General features: G+C 45.6%; 2 protein-coding genes across 3 annotated transcripts in view; one reads left to right on the top strand and one right to left on the bottom strand.

Annotated features, from left to right (window-relative positions):
- LOC134020774 (E3 ubiquitin-protein ligase AMFR-like) overlaps positions 1–20,227 on the bottom strand; it is a 343,986-nt gene that overhangs the window by 230,135 nt on the left and 93,624 nt on the right. The window lies entirely within an intron of this gene.
- immp2l (inner mitochondrial membrane peptidase subunit 2) overlaps positions 2,511–20,227 on the top strand; it is an 88,744-nt gene continuing 71,027 nt past the window's right edge. For both annotated transcript variants that reach the window (XM_062461031.1, XM_062461033.1), the window contains exons 1-3: positions 2,511–2,627; positions 10,466–10,603; positions 13,314–13,417. In XM_062461031.1, coding sequence (XP_062317015.1) covers positions 10,469–10,603; positions 13,314–13,417 — 239 coding nt within the window. In that variant the 5' untranslated portion in view covers positions 2,511–2,627; positions 10,466–10,468. The remainder of the gene's footprint in view (positions 2,628–10,465; positions 10,604–13,313; positions 13,418–20,227) is intronic.

The raw sequence follows: 20,227 nt of genomic DNA, 5'->3' as shown, positions 1-20,227 counted from the left end.
ACATCTGTTCATTAGTGTGTGTGCTAAATCAGTGGCGTATATTTTCAAAGAAGGCTCTGCTGCCGTTTATTCTGTCCATTAAAACGGACATCGTGGTTAGGATATTCTTTGCAAATACGTACTCCAATTATGTTAATTCCAACAAGATCATAATAAACCAATCTCGATGCTCTGAGATAACAGCTTTCTATTATTCCAAGAAGTGCGAAAATCTTACAAATATTATTCTATTTGTTGAAGTCTTTGATGTTTAAGTCCTCCTTAAGCTTGATGTCATGCAGGCTTGTGAGGGACAATCTTAAATCTTGTTTGCTATCTTTCTCTCATTGCACAAGCAAATCTGTTCTTTTTATTTGTTAGAGGATGGAAAACACAGCACGCCTTGTATATTTATAAATCACAGATTAGATTAATCTGTTTGATAGGCCCATTCTGATTCTGATTCTGGGCTATCTTTCTTTCTCTACCCATCCTATTTTTCTCAGTCTTTCTTCCTCTCTCTATCTCCCCATTCTAAAAACACCTTCAGATGCTTACCAAAGTAATCCGTCATAATAGTGAGACTAATGGTAAAGTGTTCATTTAATGAGGACATGCGCATACATATCAATCCCGGTGTCTTTGTTCTTTGACCCTACAGCCTCCGGACCTCTTCAGCTGCTCCTCACCTAAGGAGTGCAGACTGAGGGCTGTCATGACAACGAAGATCATCGATAACAAAAATGTCTGGTCTGATCCTCTTTACGTTTTGTAACAATGAAAAGTCTCAACCCGATCTTTTCCCTAAACATCTTTCTTGACCACACACGCTTCCAAAACATGAATCAATATAACTTTCTGAACTACTCCGCTCACTTTCCCGGCGCTATCGGTATCGAGCGCTATCGGTCCGGTGTTGTGCCGAAATCGGTGAGTGACCAACCGAAAACTGCGACCAGGGGTCTCCGGGCTTGTAATGTTCGAATGTTGTTAGGGTAAGTGTTAGGCCTCGACCATTTGCTGATATGGTAAGCCATTAGAACAGCGACCCCTGGTCACAGTTTTCAATAGGTCACCGATTTCGGTACAACACCGAATGTCAGTACACTATATCGACAGGGAGAGGATGCTTAGCCAACAGGTAACACCTGTGCCCGTTAGGAACCCACTCCCACGAGCCATTACGACCCTTCTCTTCCTTGCAGCTACTGTAAGCACAAACCACACCCAACCCCCACTTTTTTATTTTATTCAATCCGACTCGAGCCTTCCCAGTTGCATTGCAGGGATATGGAGCCAGAAGCAGCCATGCCCCACATAGTATGCAATGAGACCATTAAACACATTTAAAAACTCTGTAAGAAGTTGATGCGTCTCCGAAGTGTCCTTAAGGCATGTAACTCAAATACTGTCATTTATTTTCTCCCTCAAACTGAGTTCTAAATTCTTCTGGCAAAAGGGAAAATAGAAGATGAGGCGGTTTACAAGGTTTACACCCCGGGTTTAACGCTTTGTTATGTTTTCCGATTGTGCTGGACATTCATCAGGGGAATTTCTGACAACATTATGCAGTAAATGATTTTCTTTTCTTTTTTTTGCGTAGCTGTTGCTGTTGTTTACCGATTTTTTGACGCGGCAACATTAGTATATAACAAGCTCATTCATTCCTATAGGCCTATATTGGCCTTGCTATTTGGCATCTCCGCGCTGATAGGATGTCCAGCCAGAAGCTAGCCCGGCAGGATCAAAGGTAAGCAGTGAAATCCCGCCAAGTTCTGTCAACAAATCCTACAGCTTCCTCCTTCATCCATCCTCAGTCCTTCCGCCCCAAGGCCATGTCAAAACCTTGCTCGCGGAACTTATAGATTCCACAGCTGAACATTTTCTCCAGAATCAGTGTTTAAATCCGTAACTGTCTGGAAAAAAGTTACCTGCCTTAGTCATTGATTTACACATTTACTCTAGCACTTCATTAAATGATTTTATTATCACCCCTTTTCCCTCTATGCTAAGAAGGTCTTTCTTAACACAAGACCTCCATTACCATGTACATGGCTGTGAGGCTCAATTTCTCTCCCTAACTGGTTGTAGGAGTCACCATGAAAGTGCTGTGTGAGTAATAATTTACTCCCTTTGTATTTCCATTGCTCTAAGCAGACGAATGAGGAGATACTGTTGCCAGTACAAGATTTCTGTTCCTTGGCCACGAGACATTCAGCTGAGAGAACAGGATGTTCCTTCACACATTAGATAAGAATGATATGGCCCCTGCTTTTTAATCTGTTCTATTAAAACCCAAAGAATATCACCCTGAAACTTAAGCACTTCCGCTTTGGTTGACTTTTAACTATTTTCTTTTTGTGTGTGTAGAATGATGTTGACTTTAGTTACTTTTAAAAGTAAGGATTCATTCATGTATTTCTGCAAAGTAAACAAACAAAAAAAGATTCCTGTTTATAATTTCAGAACAATGGATCTAAAAGTATACCCAACCTTGGGTAAAGTCGTGGACTTTCGGCGGCCGTCAGCACCATGGTCAGCACCAAACATCCAACAGCAAAAGTAACCCTTTACTCTTTAGGACCCTGGACCGACCAGGCGCCCTTCGAGTGACCGAGAGAAGCACGAGCACGGAAATAACATCTCTGGTAGGTGAAATCAGCGTGGGCTGTTGTAGTTTTAGACCGAAGAACATCTCTAAACAGGAATGTTATGGTGTAGTGGTTGGCAGTTTAATAGCCGTTCTTGTAAGGAAGAAACGACTGTAGAACGTCCTTTCTGTTTGTTCACAATAGCTAGCAACTTGTGCACATGATTACATTAGCTAGCTAGCCGGCTAGCTCGCGTGATGTATTTGGTGCAGTAAAAGTAATGAGAAGGTCACGAGTGGTTGTCCTTGTGTAAAAGTTTATGTTAGTATATTCCAAATACCAGATATTTTATAAGTTGTCCCTTTAAACCTTACGACATCCTTGTGCTGATACTGTTAGCGTTACTACTCAATACACGTGTAACTCCAAAACAAAGTAGCCAGCTAAGTGGTTGTGTGAGTGAGGGTTGAAAACCGTTTGAGGGTACAGTTTGCCTTCCCTGATTAACCCTTGTGTTATCTTCGGGTAATTCTGACCCATCAGTCATTGTGACCCACCGTCGTATTGCGACAGATTTACCGCATACAAAAACAAAGTGAAGCATTTTCTTTTAACAGCAAGGCTGTCTCAGACCCCCCACATTGCAAAGGTTAAAAGAAAATTATTTTAATTTGTTTTTGTATTGGGTAAAATTGGGTAAACACAACGATGGTTCGTTATGAACCTTTGGGTCATGTGACCCGAAGGCAGCACGAGGGTTAACCCTTGTGTTCTCCTCGTGTCGTTCTGACCCATCAGTCATTGTGACCCACCGTCGTATTGCGACAACTTTACCGCATACAAAAACAAAGTGAAGCATTTTCTTTTAACCGTCGGGCTGTCTCAGACCCCCCACATTGCGAAGGTTAAAAGAAAAGTATTTTTATTTGGTTTTGTATTGGGTAAAATTGGGTAAACACAATGATGGTTCGTTATGAACCTTTGGGTCATGTGACCCGAAGGAAGCACGAGGGTTAAGAAACTTTTTAGTTGGCTAGTGTTGAAAGCAAATCGAAAGGATTGCTCATGATTTGCAAATTTCTCTCATCCAGTGTAAGTCCAGTTCTGACTGAGCCACACGAATGTGTCTTTTAACAACTCCAACACAAATATACACGCAGTGCAAACACCTGAATTCTTGGAACATAATGGTGTTAAGGGGATGTATTGAAGAGTAGGGGAGACCCGGGTTGGTTGGCACACTTTTCCCTGTCTGCCATCTTTCTCTGACATAATTTATGTTAGAGTATTATAACCAGCAGAAAATGAAACGTTATGGTCTAAGCTATAATTAAATATATTTAAATGTAAACAAATATTTTCTAAAATGTGTTGATTTGCGACCGTTGGCACACAATAAGGGGTTGGTTGGCACAATGTGCTGCCTTCGGGTCACATGACCCAAAGGTTCATAACGAACCATCGTTGTATTTACCCAATTTTACCCAATACAAAAACTTTTTTTTTTTCTTTTAACCTTTGCAATGTGGGGGGTCTGAGACAGCCCAACGGTTAAAAGAAAATGCTTCACTTTGTTTTTGTATGCGGTAAAGTTGTCCCAATACGACGGTGGGTCACAATGACTGATGGGTCAGAATGACCCGAAGATAACACAAGGGTTACAGTTACACGAAATGAAGCAACCACTAGAAACTATTTGAACATTTAACAGTATATTTTAAGCAATTAATAATTTAATAACATGTTTTATGCAATTCAGTAGAAGGAATGTATATTTTAACCCTATCCCTAATCCTCAGGATTAGGCAACAAGAATCAAGACCGGAATGTTGACAATAATGTTCTTAGACTACATTTAAAGGGACAGTAACCACAACAGGAGCCTAACTGTAGCCCTCCTAGTAGCTCCCCTCCCCCATCACACGTATAATACGTCTTACCACTTCTTTAATTAAATTCCTATATCTTCAAAATCACTGTGCCAACCAACCCCACTCAAATTTAACCCAACTTTGTGATGAAATGATGTTAGCCAGCTACCATCACTCATTACAGATTTTCACATTTTAAATGAACATGTAGCTGATTCCTGTGTCTATTAACTACACGTAACACATTTCCAATATCTTTATCTGACACCATTTTATAATACATTTAGTCCACAGACCACTTTTTTTTATTACTTTTGATACTATAAAAGTGAAATGTTACCCTCACCCAAAAAAGTTTGTGACATTCAGATGTTCTAACATAGTAGACGAGTGCGGGTCCAGAAAGCAAACATTTTGATGTAACAATTTTGTTTCTGTGACTTTCAAAAGGACCAAAAAATACTGTGTGCCAACCAAGCCCTGTCTCCCCAATGTCTAGTCATATAGTACACACACAGGAATATGCTTGTTTAGAGAAAAGCGGTCTATTTTTTTAAATTATAGGTCTACCATATGTTTTACATACATACAACCTTTGGAGTGGAATCACGTTTTTATATTACAAAAATATGACAAAAGGTTTGTTGTAATTTGCCTAAATACCATATTACTACTCAGCATAATGATACAGTAGTTGACAGGATTGTGAGTTGGAGTTCCATGACAACCCTGCTTTGTAGTCCGAACAAATATAACGATTTAAAATAAAGCAGAGTGACGATTTGCGATGTCTTAGTTAACGCAGTAACATCCCTGTGTCTCCTCTCCTACTCAGTCACACCATGCCCGTTCTACAACACTGTACATAAAATAACGTCTTCTCCATGGATAATTCATCCTTGTATTTATTGATCCACTCTATGTAACAGTTCGCTATCGCATTGATTGTGTCTTTAAAGTTCTGATGCCATCCTCGTTGATTACATTGTTGCTCAGACCTCCAACTTTCCCAGTGAATACCCAAGGTCATCTGAAGTAGGGGTTTGTTGTAATGCTGTTCCCAGCGCAGTGACTTTAAGACCTGAGTCTGATGTTCTGCTTCAGAGACAAATCCCATTTGTGTGCCTGGGCAGTAGGCCTGAAGCCTGTGAGCTTACAGTCAAAAACTGACACCACTCCAATAATCACCTTAGTTTTGGCTGAGCAAGCTTGGTCATGCCCTGCAACACACCACTCCCTACAGTGTCTGAAGATGAATAAATATTCAGTGATTAGGGTAAGGGGATTACTAAGTGTACGACTTTATATAGGCTGCAACCTAACGCAAACTCCCATTAAATGTTACACTACCCATATGCTAAAATTGGTTATTAGAGCGTCTCCTCACAAAGGAGATGGATGTAGATGGGAGAATGTAGACGTTTTTCAGCCGTTTGTAAGGATCCTCCATGCACCATTTCACGCGTGGGCTGGCCGTGTGGGCTGGCCGCGTGGCTCTGCCTGCCGTAGTCACAGACGGAGCTAGTGAGGTGCCGCTTCTCCATCTGCGGAGGACTCTTCTTTAACTAAGCGCTCATCAGGAAAAATCAATCTGCTGCCGGCATTCCGTGCCGTCTTTCGGCTCTCTAGTGGAAAGAAAGGGCTCTTTCATATTGACAATGGGATTCTCTCATTAGAGCTGTGGTTCTGTATTTGTTAGCGAGGGCAGATAGCGTTTTTCAACATGTAGGGAGCCACATTGATGTTCTGTCTGCCTGTAGCTTTTGGATGCAGCTTGGTCTGTTTTGACCTCTGAACCAGGCCACACCGTTCAAAAGTGTTCAGCGCCATTTGACTGGCGAACCGAAAGGACCTTGAAGGATGCTCAGTGGCTCACATCCTCAAAGCGTCCTTGTGGCTGGCCCACCCTGCTCTGTGTCCCCCCCGTCTGTTCGCCTGACAAAGTAATCGGAGCTGCAACAGAGTGGAGCGGAGAAGAAATGGACGTCTGTCTCTGTCCCGGTCTGTTACAAGCTGTGCCCTGAGCTGTGCCCTGAGCTGTGCCCTGAGCTGTGCCCTGAGCTGTGCCCTGAGCTGTGCCCTGAGCTGTGCCCTGAGCTGTGCCCTGAGCTGTGCCCTGAGCTGTGCCCTGAGCTGTGCCCTGAGCTGTGCCCTGAGCTGTGCCCTGAGCTGTGCCCTGAGCTGTGCCCTGAGCTGTGCCCTGAGCTGTGCCCTGAGCTGTGCCCTGAGCTGTGCCCTGAGCTGTGCCCTGAGCTGTGCCCTGAGCTGTGCCCTGAGCTGTGCCCTGAGCTCATGTCTCCCGGAGCACCGTGGGCAGAGATTAGAGAGCAGGCGGGCATCTGGCGCCTGGCAGAACAGGCTTCCTGTCCGTTGGTGCTCGGTTCATTATAAAAACCGTCTGCCGTTTGGACGTCGGCCGAGGTCCACTCCCTGTGCACTTTATTTAGGCCGGTGAAATGTTGCCAGTTTTATTTGTTCATAGCAACTTTTCAACTTTTATGATGAATGACTATTTCAGCCTATTACTCACCAGGGATTTACAAGCTTGACAGAAGGAAACCAACTAGTGGACACTTAACTTCTATTTATTAGAGTCCTTTTTGTTCAAATACTTAATATTGTGTTATTTGGGATTGTACCTGCCGTGATGAATGGACAGTTTTAGGTCACTTTACTTTCTCCTTTGTTCTTTTTGATGCCATAGCTCAGGATCTCTTAAGCTTCAATATTTATCTCTCCCTCTGTCCCTGGTTCATGGGTTTTCTGTGGCTCTGAGTGCTTTCCTCCAAAGCTCAGAACTGCTGTGGAGGCAGAACTGGAGAGTTTGGGGAAATCTAGCCACGGCTGGCCTTAATCAGAATCCCCTCCTGCCTCCATGCATCATCCCTCGAGGATTTATTGTTCTGGAATGTTCTCCGATGTGAACACTTCTCATTTGGCGTTATGGCACCCAATGGCCAGAGAATCCAATTTTATCGAAATAGCCCTTGGGAGATAAGGTCATAGGACCTAATGGCATTGCTCAAGACCTGAGTCCAATTGTAACCTGTTCGGGATTCTGTCAAGTAGCCTAGACAAATACTGATGTGATCCAGGTCTGATCTTCAGTTAGGCAGATGTTCCCATTTTCTAGTTAACCAATATGTTATCAAGCATCTTACTCAGTTAAATGCCCCATGTTTGGGTAGCTCAGTAGAATGGAATGCCAGATAAATGCTTGGTTATGATAAGCTGTCTAGTGTGTTGCCAGAGCTTGTTACAGAGTCAGCTTCAGCACACTTGAACACTGGCACGAATACAAATGCTCAAAGAGAGCACTACCTCATTTGTCACCATGTCGACAGTATTAATGCCTTTTCTGCAGCCTTGATAAAGGCTTTTTTTCTCTCCGTGGAGCGCACTTTAATGTGCTTGAGTGCAGTTGTCACATTGCTGTAAACAATGTCAAGCTAAGGCGCACAGTGTGCTATTGATACAGATAATACTGCAACCTTTCTTGGCAGCTTTACAAAAGAAGATGTTTCAGACCAGTGGTAGCAAACATAAAACATAGTTGGTAGAGTTGATTGTCTAACACACACGCACACACACCCACCCACACAGGTGTAGACAGTACTATGCACACACATTTCTGACCTTTATTTGTCTTAAGGAGTTCATGTAGCATATTATGAGTTACCTCAAGCTAAATATATTGTATTGTGTACACCCCAACCTCAAGCTAAAGTGGGTCATTGGATCGATACTGACATAGGTCTTCACCTCTGAGAAGAGATGTGTGTTTGGGCCTAAGTCTTAGCAACAGACTAAATGAAATTCAGTGAACTCCACAAGTCTTGACCGTACTGTATGTTTTTTTAATGCAGAAGATGTGGGCTGCTCTTGTAAGTCACCCTCAGTTCTCCCAACGCCTAATGCCATTCAGCAGTTTTCCTCTGGTTGTACAGGGACAGATGAAGGAATGACAGGATGTTCCTGCCAGGATGGATTGTTATGCTAGAATGGATTTTCTGCTCCAGTGCTGGAGTTCTCTCCCTCCAGCACATGGTAACTGATGTCTTACAATACCCTATGGTGGGGTTTGGAAAAGAGATTACTGTGTTTAATAAGACGTAAAATATACACGGATGTGGAAAGTGTTCCTTTGATTAGGATGCTGTAGCGTTGTGTGTGTGTGTGTGTGTGTGTGTTGGGGCACGGTGCACATCTGGATGCGAGTTGACTCCACCTGTTCTGTGCTTGGCTTCTAAATGAGTTGCATTACATCAGGCTGACTCAAACCAGGAGCAGGAAGTGAACAACAGCAGGTTGATTCTAATTGGCTAGGCAGTTCTGTCCTGGAGCATGCCGGCACATGCTCTCCTGAGCCCTCTCCACTACTGTTTTATATTATAATCATACGTAATAACTTAAAGTTCAGGCAATACAATTAAATGTAAATGAGGTTGCAGACCCCCTTGTGGCTTACGCTACTACCGTATTTTTCGGAAATTAAACCACGGCTTGTACCCCGATTTTACAGTTTTCTTGTGGTTGTATGGCTTATATTTCGAAGCAGCGTATAGCCCGGTTTTAGAACAAAAAAGTGGCTTTGTCCCAAGATCTCTACAGACCGTGCAGCAAATTTAATGCTCAACACTGGCAGGTGGCACGATGGCTTATTGAAAGAGGAATTGAAAGAGCAATTATTTACTCTGTCGTCTCAGTTACACTATCAGGGCTTGGAACTACAGTAACTTGCTAAAGTAGGCAAATGGCTCGTAGAACATAACATTTCATGATAATTTCAGTAAATCAAACAGCTGCAAGACCCAGTGAAATGTTATATACAGCTAGCAAACCAACATTAGCTAGCATCGCTAGCTCTAACGACATTGGCTAATGTCGTTAGGGAGTCAGGTGGCTGAGCGGTGAGGGAATCGGGCTAGTAATCAGAAGGTTGCTGGTTCGATCCCCGGCTCTGCCAAATGACGTTGTGTCCTTGGGCAAGGCACTTCACCCTACTTGCCTCGGGGGGAATGTCCCTGTACTTACTGTAAGTCGCTCTGGATAAGAGCGTCTGCTAAATGACTAAATGTAAATGTAATTCAACCTTGGTAGGCTATCATCAGGCTTTGCAAGATAGCTAAACTTATACTATATCTAAAAGAATTTTGTAGACATAATGGAATTTGCCACGCATGGACATACTATCCACAACCAAAGTGTGTTACGGCATGCTGTAAGATCGCCTATAGCCTACTCGTGCATTGCTTGGTATCATTGTTCCCGTATCAAGTGTGGCATATATTTCAGTGCAGGTTAAAATCCGATTTTTCAAACACAAAGCTCCCATTCTGCTGGGGTGCGGGTTATAGAAAATGCGTCTTGTTTTCCGAAAAATACAAGAAACCATTTTACTCAGCAAACATGAGAGAACCGTGACCAAATAAGATGTTGGACAGACTCAAGCTGCACAAATGGCAAGGGAAACCTTTTGGGTGGTGTTTCTGTGGTGTTTCTGTTTCGAGTGGTGTTTCTGTTTTGGGTGGAGTTTCTGTTTTGAAATGTTTGACTGGCTTCATATCGCAAACTGAGCCACTGGGATGTCTCAAGATGTGAGCAGGCCAAAACAGGCAGGTGGGAAAACCACATAAATCTTTGATGGACCCATTTAAAATTCTCTCAAATGTTTGTGTTTGTTTATGATCTGCAGGTGATCGTCCAGCATGATGTTCTAGAATATTCCTCTAATGTTCAGAAGTCTGAAAAGTTTGACTTGTGTAAAGTCTTGTTTTTCATATCTGCAGACCTATCACAGCTGCCTTGTAACTGAGGATGCGGCCATTAAATATAATTTTCTTAGTAAAAAGTCTGTGTGGGAGGGGGGCAGATTTGCTGATTTCAAAAAGTGGAATATCCATGTATAATGAAACCTACTGTCTGTAAGCCTAGATGAGGTGTGCCTAAAGAACTCACCCTGCACTGGCCTGTGCTTGTCACATGGAAGCACTGATTGGCTGGTCTGTGTTCTTCTGGAAACAGGAAATGACCCAGCACACTCGGGCGAGTCGCAAGTATCTCCGGGCGTTCGTCAGCGGGTTCTTCGTGGCCGTGCCTGTCACCGTTACTGTCCTGGACCGCTTGGCGTACGTGGCCCGGGTAGAGGGGGCGTCCATGCAGGTGAGATCCATCTTCCTCCAGACACCACTCTGCTTTCACACATGTTCCTTTCGAGCTTGTTGTTGTTGTTTAAACTTGAGAACAGATGTGCTGCTTTCCTCCTGCAGAATGTAAGCAGCCTTACAATGCTTTGGAATTTGATTGTACTTACCGGGTAGGCCTAGATGTCATGTATAAACATGTCTGCTTTGCGCTTACGTATTTGACTTCATTAAGAAAACATGCGCTATGCCGCAATTCAAACCTTTCATGTGCGTAGTGATTTCGTAGCATTTTACTGCATAGGCAGCTCCTCCATATTTTATGCCCATGAATATTAAAAAACATGTTTCACCGGTTCATCGTGAATACGCATGGTAGTTCTGTTGCTCCGGAAGGTCAGGCCAGTGCAGGGTATTCCTTCCACCCGGCTGGCTTGCCAGGCATCTGAGAGCCGAGCAGGGTAAAAAGTACATGACATTGCCTTCTGAGAAGTTCGCTAACCTTCAGAGAGATGCTAATGGTCATGCAGCTTCAATAGAGCTGTTAGCAGGCATGGACCACTAGATGCCTTCACCCTTGGAACACCAACACACTGCTGAGTGGACTGCTGGGTTGGATTCTGTTTGAACCAGAATCTCAGTCTCCGTGTATCATTTTCAGTTTTTTTGTGTGTGTTCTTCCTCTTTCCTTTATAAAAATAGATGTAGATTTTAGTGAAGGGCAGAGGTAAACACTGTTCCATGATCTGAGAGTTAAAACGTTTTGTTTCACTTTACCTCTCGAACCCCTCGTGACTTCAGATGGCTTGTAAGTATTTAAATGCAATTTCATGGTGCAGTTAAAAGGATACATCACAGCAAATGGTTTTGCCTGGAGAATGTAGCTATTGATGTCTCGTTAAGCAGTACTTAGTGAATCAATAGAGTCACATGCCCAAAGCTGTTTGCATGTTAGTATTACTGAGTGTTTTACTTCAGTCTCTTACAGAGCGTTAATACATTTTCTAGCAATTTACCTCTACAAGACTCCCAACAGGAAGCACTTTGAAACCCCATGTTCTCCTGCCCTGGGCCACCACACAAGATTGAACTGTTGCTCGGACAATCTTGTTCTGTCAAACTTTTCTCGTGTCTGATTTTGTTGTTCAGACTGTATGAATCTGCTGTGCTACGAAGCTTGCAAAGTACTCAGAAACAATGCAGCTTCTAATATGAGGAGAAATATGACTGAAACTGAAAATGATAACGTGCCCAGCTGTAAAAGATAAATTCCACGGCTGGCAGCACTGGTAGGGATATTTATTTTCGGCTGACAGATAAGAGATATTCTGTCAATTACTCTGGCAAGCGTGAAATGGGCCACGCACATCCTGTTTAATGAATCATTCTGCTACGGTCATGTCACCCACAGGTTTGAGTGGGCTTTGTCACACACTAGTTACTTGATATTGTATCACAAAACTAAGTTGCAAGAATAAATTATTTTGGGGCCTGGAATTTTACAGACAACTAAATGATAGCAGTCATGGTGGTTGGGGAAACAGGTTTTCCTCAGAGCGGAGTGGTTACTGTTGCTGCAGAGGAACTAGCCTCATGAAGACTTGAGACACGGTCTCTGAAAGGCGAGGCTAGCAGCAGCAGCTGCTGTGCAGCATCCACACCTTGCTACACCCTCGTCCTTCCTGTCACAGGCTGAACGTGTGGGGTACGTTGTTCCTCTCACAGTCTTAACGTGTGGGGTACGTTGTTCCTCTCTGTCTGAATGTGTGGGGTACGTTGTTCCTCTGTCTGAAAGTGTGGGGTACATTGTTCCTCTCACAGTCTGAACGTGTGGGGTACGTTGTTCCTCTCACAGTCTGAACGTGTGGGGTACATTGTTCCTCTCAGTCTGAACGTGTGGGGTACATTGTTCCTCTCACAGTCTGAACGTGTGGGGTACGTTGTTCCTCTCACAGCCTGAACGTGTGGGGAACGTGTGGGGTACATTGTTCCTCTCACAGTCTGAACGTGTGGGGTACATTGTTCCTCTCACAGTCTGAACGTGTGTGGTACGTTGTTCCTCTCACAGTCTGAACGTGTGGGGTACGTTGTTCCTCTCACAGCCTGAACGTGTGGGGAACGTGTGGGGTACATTGTTCCTCTCACAGTCTGAACGTGTGGGGTACATTGTTCCTCTCACAGTCTTAACGTGTGGGGTACGTTGTTCCTCTCTGTCTGAATGTGTGGGGTACGTTGTTCCTCTCACAGTATGAACGTGTGGGGTACATTGTTCCTCTGTCTGAACGTGTGGGGTACATTGTTCCTCTCAGTCTGAACGTGTGGGGTACGTTGTTCCTCTCAGTCTGAACGTGTGGGGTATCGTGTCCTCGGATGATGCTCCGTCTGTTTCCCCGGTAACACTGTCCTTTGTGACAGCTGATGCGTGTGAACCGTAATGTGACATTCAGATTGGGTGAGTAACCCTGCAGCGGTGAGGGGATTAAAGGTGCTGCTCTGAGGGGAAGCAAGGTGTCGTGTCTGTCAGGAGAGACCAGCCGAGACAGGAGGAGAGGAGAGACCAGCCGAGACAGGAGGAGAGGAGAGACCAGCAGAGACAGGAGGAGAGGAGAGACCAGCAGAGACAGGAGGAGAGGAGAGACCAGCAGAGACAGGAGGAGAGGAGAGACCAGCAGAGACAGTGTCTTTGTGTGTGTGTGTCTTGCTGTGTCTCATTGTGTGTGTTTCCACAGCCCTCGCTGAACCCTGAAGGAGTTTCTGCGTCTGACGTGGTCCTACTGAACCGCTGGAGCGTGAGGAACTACCAGGTCCGGCGTGGAGACATCGTGTCCGTACTGTGAGTCTGCCTCCACCTGCGTTTCCTACGTACAGACAGGATCCTGAGCGGTGCTCAGAACAGACAGTTCACCTGTGGTACCTGAGTAAAGTTCTGATAGGATTATTGGATATAGCCGCGAGCTTTCGTCCTTAACCCCTCCACTACTAGCTAAGTGTGGACATGGATGCTTGAGGTGTTTTCTGTTCGATACCTGCTCTTTTCCTCATATAGCCGGCTGACCTTTTGAGTCATTGACAAGGCTCCTCTTAGCTCTGCCAGCCTGCAGGCTCACTGTGTGGGCCTCGTAGAGAAGTGAAGTGCAGCCCATCAGTCTGGGAACAGAATACTCTTATAGTCATTCGTCTAATCAGCCCTCATCCATGTAGGAGGTACTCAGATGTTCTCCTCCTCTTACCTGCGGTGTTGAGGGCCCAGGCGGGCCTGCCGTAGCACCTAAGTCACTCTCTCTTTTTTTAATTGTTGGGTTCTCTGGTTCTCTCCCTATCTCCTGCTCGCCATCACACCCTCACTCCCTCCCTTGCTCTCTCCCTCTCCCCCTTCCTCTCTCTCTCTCTCTCTCTCTCTCTCTCTCTCTCTCTCTCTCTCTCTCTCTCTCTCTCTCTCTCTCTCTCTCACTTTCTGTCTTTTTCTCTTGTAGCCTCACCTCTCTTCTCTTCCTTTCTCTCATGGAGACGGTACTGTGTGTGTAGGTCCCTCCTGCCCACGGCTGGCTGCACTGACACGCTCTGTACTACCCGGTTACCACACACACACTCACACAAAAACACACTGACACACACAACTTCACACTTACACATACACACACACACACACACACATATACACACGCTCTCTCACACACACACTCAGGCACTCTCACACACACACACATACATAAACTCACACACACACACTCTCACCACAGCCGAGAGCCTGTTGACACGGCTCGACCGCAGAGACGAGGGCGATTACCGCGGCCCCAATTAGAGAGCTCCGATACCAAGACTCCCGTCATCGCTGGCGCATTCAGACCCTCTTTGTTCTGGATCGCAGCGGGAAGCCAGGCGCAGGCCGCTAATCAAATGTCTCCTCGCAACTTCTCTCCTAACCGACGCTGGTCCCCGAGGACTCTTGACTGCGTGTACGGACTCTACAGGCCGTGTTTGTTTAGTTTGGATTTGTGTCAGGTTTTGATGTTGCCGTGTGGCAAGGGGGCCTGACCAGGTGTGTGTTCTTACTAGAGTCCTGCACGGTTTGGTTCTTTGGAGCCGTAACCGAACAACGCAGGCAACATCAATTCTGAGACCAAATCGACAACCGACATAAAGACAGATTTTCCCTCACCCGTTAAAAAAAGGAATAGATTCATATAATTTGTTTAGACTCCAAACGTTGGCTAATATTCCTCTGATGTCCCTTAAAGATTTATTAATTGTGTGGCACTATTGTATGTAATGCAGTATCTTGTGTGCGTGTGTGTGTGTGTTTGCACAAACGCTTTCTGCTCATGCTTTGAGCAACAGGCTGGAGCATCGATAGCAAATAGAAAAACTGTGTCCCCACCAATGTTCAAACCAAACCTACGCCCTTGTACTTGAGTATTAATTAAAGTAACATTAAACACATCCTGAAACCTTTTATTTTAATAACGTTTCTGACCCGCAATATATTAGTTCTGAACCGCAAGCCGCCTCGCGGGATGAAATATTTTTTCCCTAACCCCAAAAAATCTATTTTAGCGGGTTACCTGCGGGGAACCACAGGTACCGGCCCCGGTGCAGGACTGTAGTTGGTACACGGCCCAGAGATGCGCACTCTACGATCCACTCACCTGGCAGGACAGCAGTACAGTGAAGCCCCTCTGAAGGCAACCCAAAGGTTTGCCAGAGTCTCACAAATGACTGTACTGAGACATGTACAGTATTCATATAACTCATCATACAACTCCACCACCCCCCCATATTCATATAACTCATCATACAACTCCACCACCCCCCCATTCTCATCAGAATGCAGTCTCTGAGTCAAGCCGTTCAGTTTTGTGCGTGTGAGAGACTGAGAGAGTGTGTGTGTGTGTGAGGATGTGTGTGTGTTAGAGTGTGTGTGTGTTGAGGCACCCTCAGCCCTGGTCGATGGGGAGGAGTCTGGGACAGCAGCAGGATGTGAGTCGTGTTCAAGCCGGCCTCCATCATCACCCCAAGATGGCGTACTCTCCCTGCAAGGGGCGGGCTGCGCTGCTTGTGTAAACAGGATGTTCAGCCATCATAAAGGACTATTCCTGGCAGAACAGGAAGCGGCAGAACAGGGAGTCTAGCGCTGGAGTCTGGCGCTGGAGTCTGGCGCTGGAGGCTGGCGCTGGAGGCTGGCGCTGGAGGCTGGCGCTGGAGGCTGGCGCTGGAGGCTGGCGCTGGAGGCTGGCGCTGGAGGCTAGCGCTGGAGGCTGGCGCTGGAGGCTGGCGCTGGAGGCTGGCGCTGGAGGCTAGCGCTGGAGGCTAATCTGACGTCACCGTGGGGTTCACCCCGAGAGCTGGCTTCAGGGTTCATAGCTCATATGAGGTCAACAGGAGCAGGGCCACCAGTCAGGAGGGGAGGACGGGTTGTGCCAGGAGGGTACAGACGAGGCCGGCATCGAGGGATTCATGGTGCGCTGTGTGTTGCCAACTCTTGTTTACCGCTTGCTGAATACTGTGAAATATATATTACGCCTGTAGTCATAATGCACCCATGCATATGATATTATAGCCAGAATCACACTTTGTAGGTAATTCTTATTTTGGGGGGTTTGCATATACATCCATTTCCAGAGTAGATTGAGTCAACTGAGGGAGGAAGGTTTATCTTAATGCTAATAGATACCTGTGAGGGCAATAGTGTGAAATAGATATATTGACTGCCCCAGAGTAAAAAAAGAGTAAAGATTTCTCATCTGCCAGGAATTTCAACCCGTATTTAAATGTAAAATGTGATGTTGCTTTGGTACACTGGAGACCGATGCCCACTTATAATTGGCACTCATTTTAAAAGCAAATTGTCCAAGGGAATATTTTTGTCCATAGAGTAATATCTTATTTACAGAATGTTTCTCATTTTCAGGCTGCAGTGAGTATGGAAAAAGCCTCTGTCACCATTGTTACGAGTGCATATACAGAAAGCCATCCACTGCAATGGCTGTTTGTCATGCTCTCCGTGTAGACCATTACAAATCTGATTGATTTTATGTTCTGCTGTGAACATAACCATTTTTGTCTTAGCAGGCTGAGAAACAGATTTCTGCAAAACATCATTTTCCTCTGGAAGGGTAGGAATGTTTCTCCCAGGTTATAAATAGGCGTCGTAAGAGATGAATAGTACTGCTTGACACGCTAGCTTTGTTTATGACAAGTATTTTTTGGAAGATTACCATCTTTGGAAAAAAAAGCGGTGGGGGTGTGAGCAGAAGTTTGAGGTAAAAGTTTTTCCAGTTATGAATATTCATCGACCAACGCAGCAGCCATGTAAACCTTCAAAAGCTTGACGTCTTGAGCACTGTACATTACTGCATTCCTGTCGCTTTGAAGTGTAGATGTCAGGAAGTGGAAGGATAGATTCAGCCTGGACTGTATTGAGTTTGTGTGTAATTAGCATCAACAGGATCCGGTTTGGTAACCGCTCACTGAACTCCTTCCTCATCCAGGCTTTGTCAAGCTGAGTTTTAGCAGCCTGTGACCAAAGCTGTTATTGTTCCCGGATTGGGGTTACAAAGACAGGCTGCGGAGAGCAGGGACAACCCCCTCTGAGATGCTCAGAAAGACTCAGAGCTGACAATCAGCGCTATGCAGACATGTTGGTCGGAGGGCTGCGCCCGGAGGTAGGTGGAGCGGACAGACAGGATGGAGGTCCTTGGCACGGTCTTCAGAGGGGAGGGAGGGAGAGGGGGAGGGAGCTGAGGGGGGAGGGAGGTGATGGGGGAGGGAGGTGAGGGGGGAGGGAGCTGAGGGGGGAGCTGAGGGGGGAGCTGAGGGGGGAGCTGAGGGGGGAGGGAGGTGATGGGGGAGGGAGGTGAGGGGGGAGGGAGGTCAGGGGGGAGGGAGGTTAGGGGGGAGGTCAGGGGGGAGGGAGGTGATGGGAGGTGAGGGGGGAGGGAGGTCAGGGGGGAGGGAGGTGAGGGGGGAGGTCAGGGGGGAGGGAGGTGATGGGAGGTCAGGGGGGAGGGAGGTCAGGGGGGGAGGGAGGTGAGGGGGGGAGGTGAGGGGGGAGGGAGGTCAGGGGGGAGGGAGGTGATGGGAGGTCAGGGGGGGAGGGAGGTGAGGGGGGGAGGTGAGGGGGGAGGGAGGTCAGGGGGGAGGGAGGTGATGGGAGGTCAGGGGGGAGGGAGGTCAGGGGGGAGGGAGGTGATTGGTCACCCTGACGTGTGGCCCACACCTTGGCCTCTGCAGGGGGCTGTAGGGAGGGAGAGAGGGGAGGTAAAGAGAGTTTGTTTTGCCACTATAGATCAATCTGGTTCTCCTCTGCTCGATTGGGATGTTTTGACATGTGTGCTGACTGGACGGAGTAATAGTGTCATTATCTGTCATTTGTGTGAGTGCAGAGGGGGTATGATAGCTGGGTAATGGCCTCCACTAAAAGCAGGCCATGCCCTCTAAGATAAGGATATCCGGTTTTGACACACACTCACCGGCGCTTAACATTTTTCTTGGACTAAAGACACAGTCTCAAACCCAGCGTTCGGATGCTGAGAGGAAGATATTTTATTCAGCTTGCTGATAAGAATGGACTGAATTAGTACATTAATTTAATGCCCTGTGAAATCTCATCACTCCATAAATATTTATATATTTTTGACTTCCTGTTCATTAGAGCAGTAAATTAAGTATTCATATCTTCACTTTGCTTCAACATTTATGGTCCTCCATGCTAATTATGCAGTAAATATTCACATGTACTGGACACTTAAAGACATACATAAAATAAAAAATGTACTTCATCTGAGGAATCGCTGCCATCATTGGGATCAAGGCTGCTTTATCTTTTCTCTGTTCGATTTCTTTTCTGTGTGTGTTTTACAGATAAAAGTCTCTATGACCATGGCATTTAAGATCGTCAGTGTCATTCGAGACTTTATTTACACACAATTAGGCTTTGTATAATGCATCCTGATCTCTAAGTCAATGGACCTTAAATCCTCCAAATTCCAGATTAGTCATCATATAAATTGTTTCTACATAACCTTAAAGAGGACTTTTCAGTGATCAGCATGCATGGGCTATCAACCATTAATATCCATGTTAGCCGTAGCCATGTTAGCATAGCATAAAGACGTTCACAACAAACTATCCTTCTGTCCTGTTAAGGACATGATGTGGAACCTGCCTCATCTGCAGAACGATGCTTCTCATTCATGTGTTGGAGTTGGAAACACATTTCCACACAATCTCTTTTTTATGACCTCTATAAATGAATACAGGTGAGCTTTTTATATAATAGGAATTAATAACCTCAACCTCAATTCATCCAGTACTTGGTCTAACCGTTGGTCTAAGAAGTACACACATACTTTGAGCGTGCTGGATACTAATAGTGGACTGGATACTAATACTGATATAGTGATATATATTCTTCCAAGGATTTCTGGGCTAAACCCAGTGGCTCTGTAGTCCTCTCTGCAGAGCTTCCTCTCCCCTTTACATCTGCTCCCATTGGGCCCCAGCTCCCTGTTCAATTCCACTTATCAGATGTGATGAATGAATGCCTTCGCCTTTTGGTAAATTCTACGTTCAGATAGGTCGCCTTGAACCGGGGCGCCCCTCCGAAAAGTTGATTGGGGTAAAATTCCACACAGTTGACTGAGAAAAATGCCCAAGTACCTTTACTCCTTTAGTGGTTGTATGTGTCAACCTGAGATATGAAGAGAGCAGAGGCAGGCCGGGGTAATAAGAACCTCTGAGAGTCGGGGCAGATTGAAGGAACGTCTGCAGGTGCAGGAATGAGCTATGTGTTTGGGCTTCACTTCATCACAGATGCTGGTGCTGCAGTCTCTCTGTGGTGATCCTTGCTGGGGCCCCAACACAGGGGCCTGCAGTAAGTCACATTCTAGGATGGCTCGCATCAAGACAATGAAGTAGGACTGCATTCAGATGAAACATTGGAGATAACAGGTTTTCCTAGAATGGGGGAAAAGGGAAAGAAATGCCCATTTGGCTGTCATGGTGTCTTTTCATTTTAATTCATATCTGCCAGCCCAGCTCAGTGTTTATGTTGTTGTCTTTCTCTCTCTTTATCCATCTCTTTCTCTCCATCTCCCTCTCTCTTTCTCCCTCTCCATCTCCCTCTCTCTCTCTTTCTCCCTCTCTCTCTATCTCCCTCTCTCCATCTCTCTCTGTCTCTCCCTCTCCATCTCCATCTTTCACTCTCTCTCTCTTTCTATCTCCGCCTGCCTGCTGATTCTCCTGATGTACGTGTTCAGAAGCTCTCTGCATGAGGAGATGTGGATGAGCGCTGGTCTCCCTACACAAATGATGTTGTTTATTACAAGGCAGCCCTGTCATCTGACCCAGCGGGTATTTTGCTTATGTGCCGAAGAGATATTCCCCTCATTCATATGCCGTGTAATTGTACAAACATCAAAGCTGGTTTTCTGGCATTCACATCTATCAGGAAAGCAGGGGATGAAATGGGAATTACCTCGACATGAAATATTTCCTCATTTCTCCATTTAACAGTGCTGCCACCCTTCCCACACCAGAAGAGCGTTGTGAGCAGGTTACTCTCTTGACATATTGAGGGCAGGATAAAAGCTTTAAGTTAAAATTGGGCTGTGGATGGAAGGAAATTGGTGTTTCGAATGCCAGA

This window comes from Osmerus eperlanus, chromosome 5 (assembly GCF_963692335.1).
Source record: "Osmerus eperlanus chromosome 5, fOsmEpe2.1, whole genome shotgun sequence".
NCBI lineage: Eukaryota > Metazoa > Chordata > Actinopteri > Osmeriformes > Osmeridae > Osmerus > Osmerus eperlanus.
Note: the sequence above shows the minus strand (reverse complement) of the source record. Positions and strands in the feature narration are given on the sequence as shown.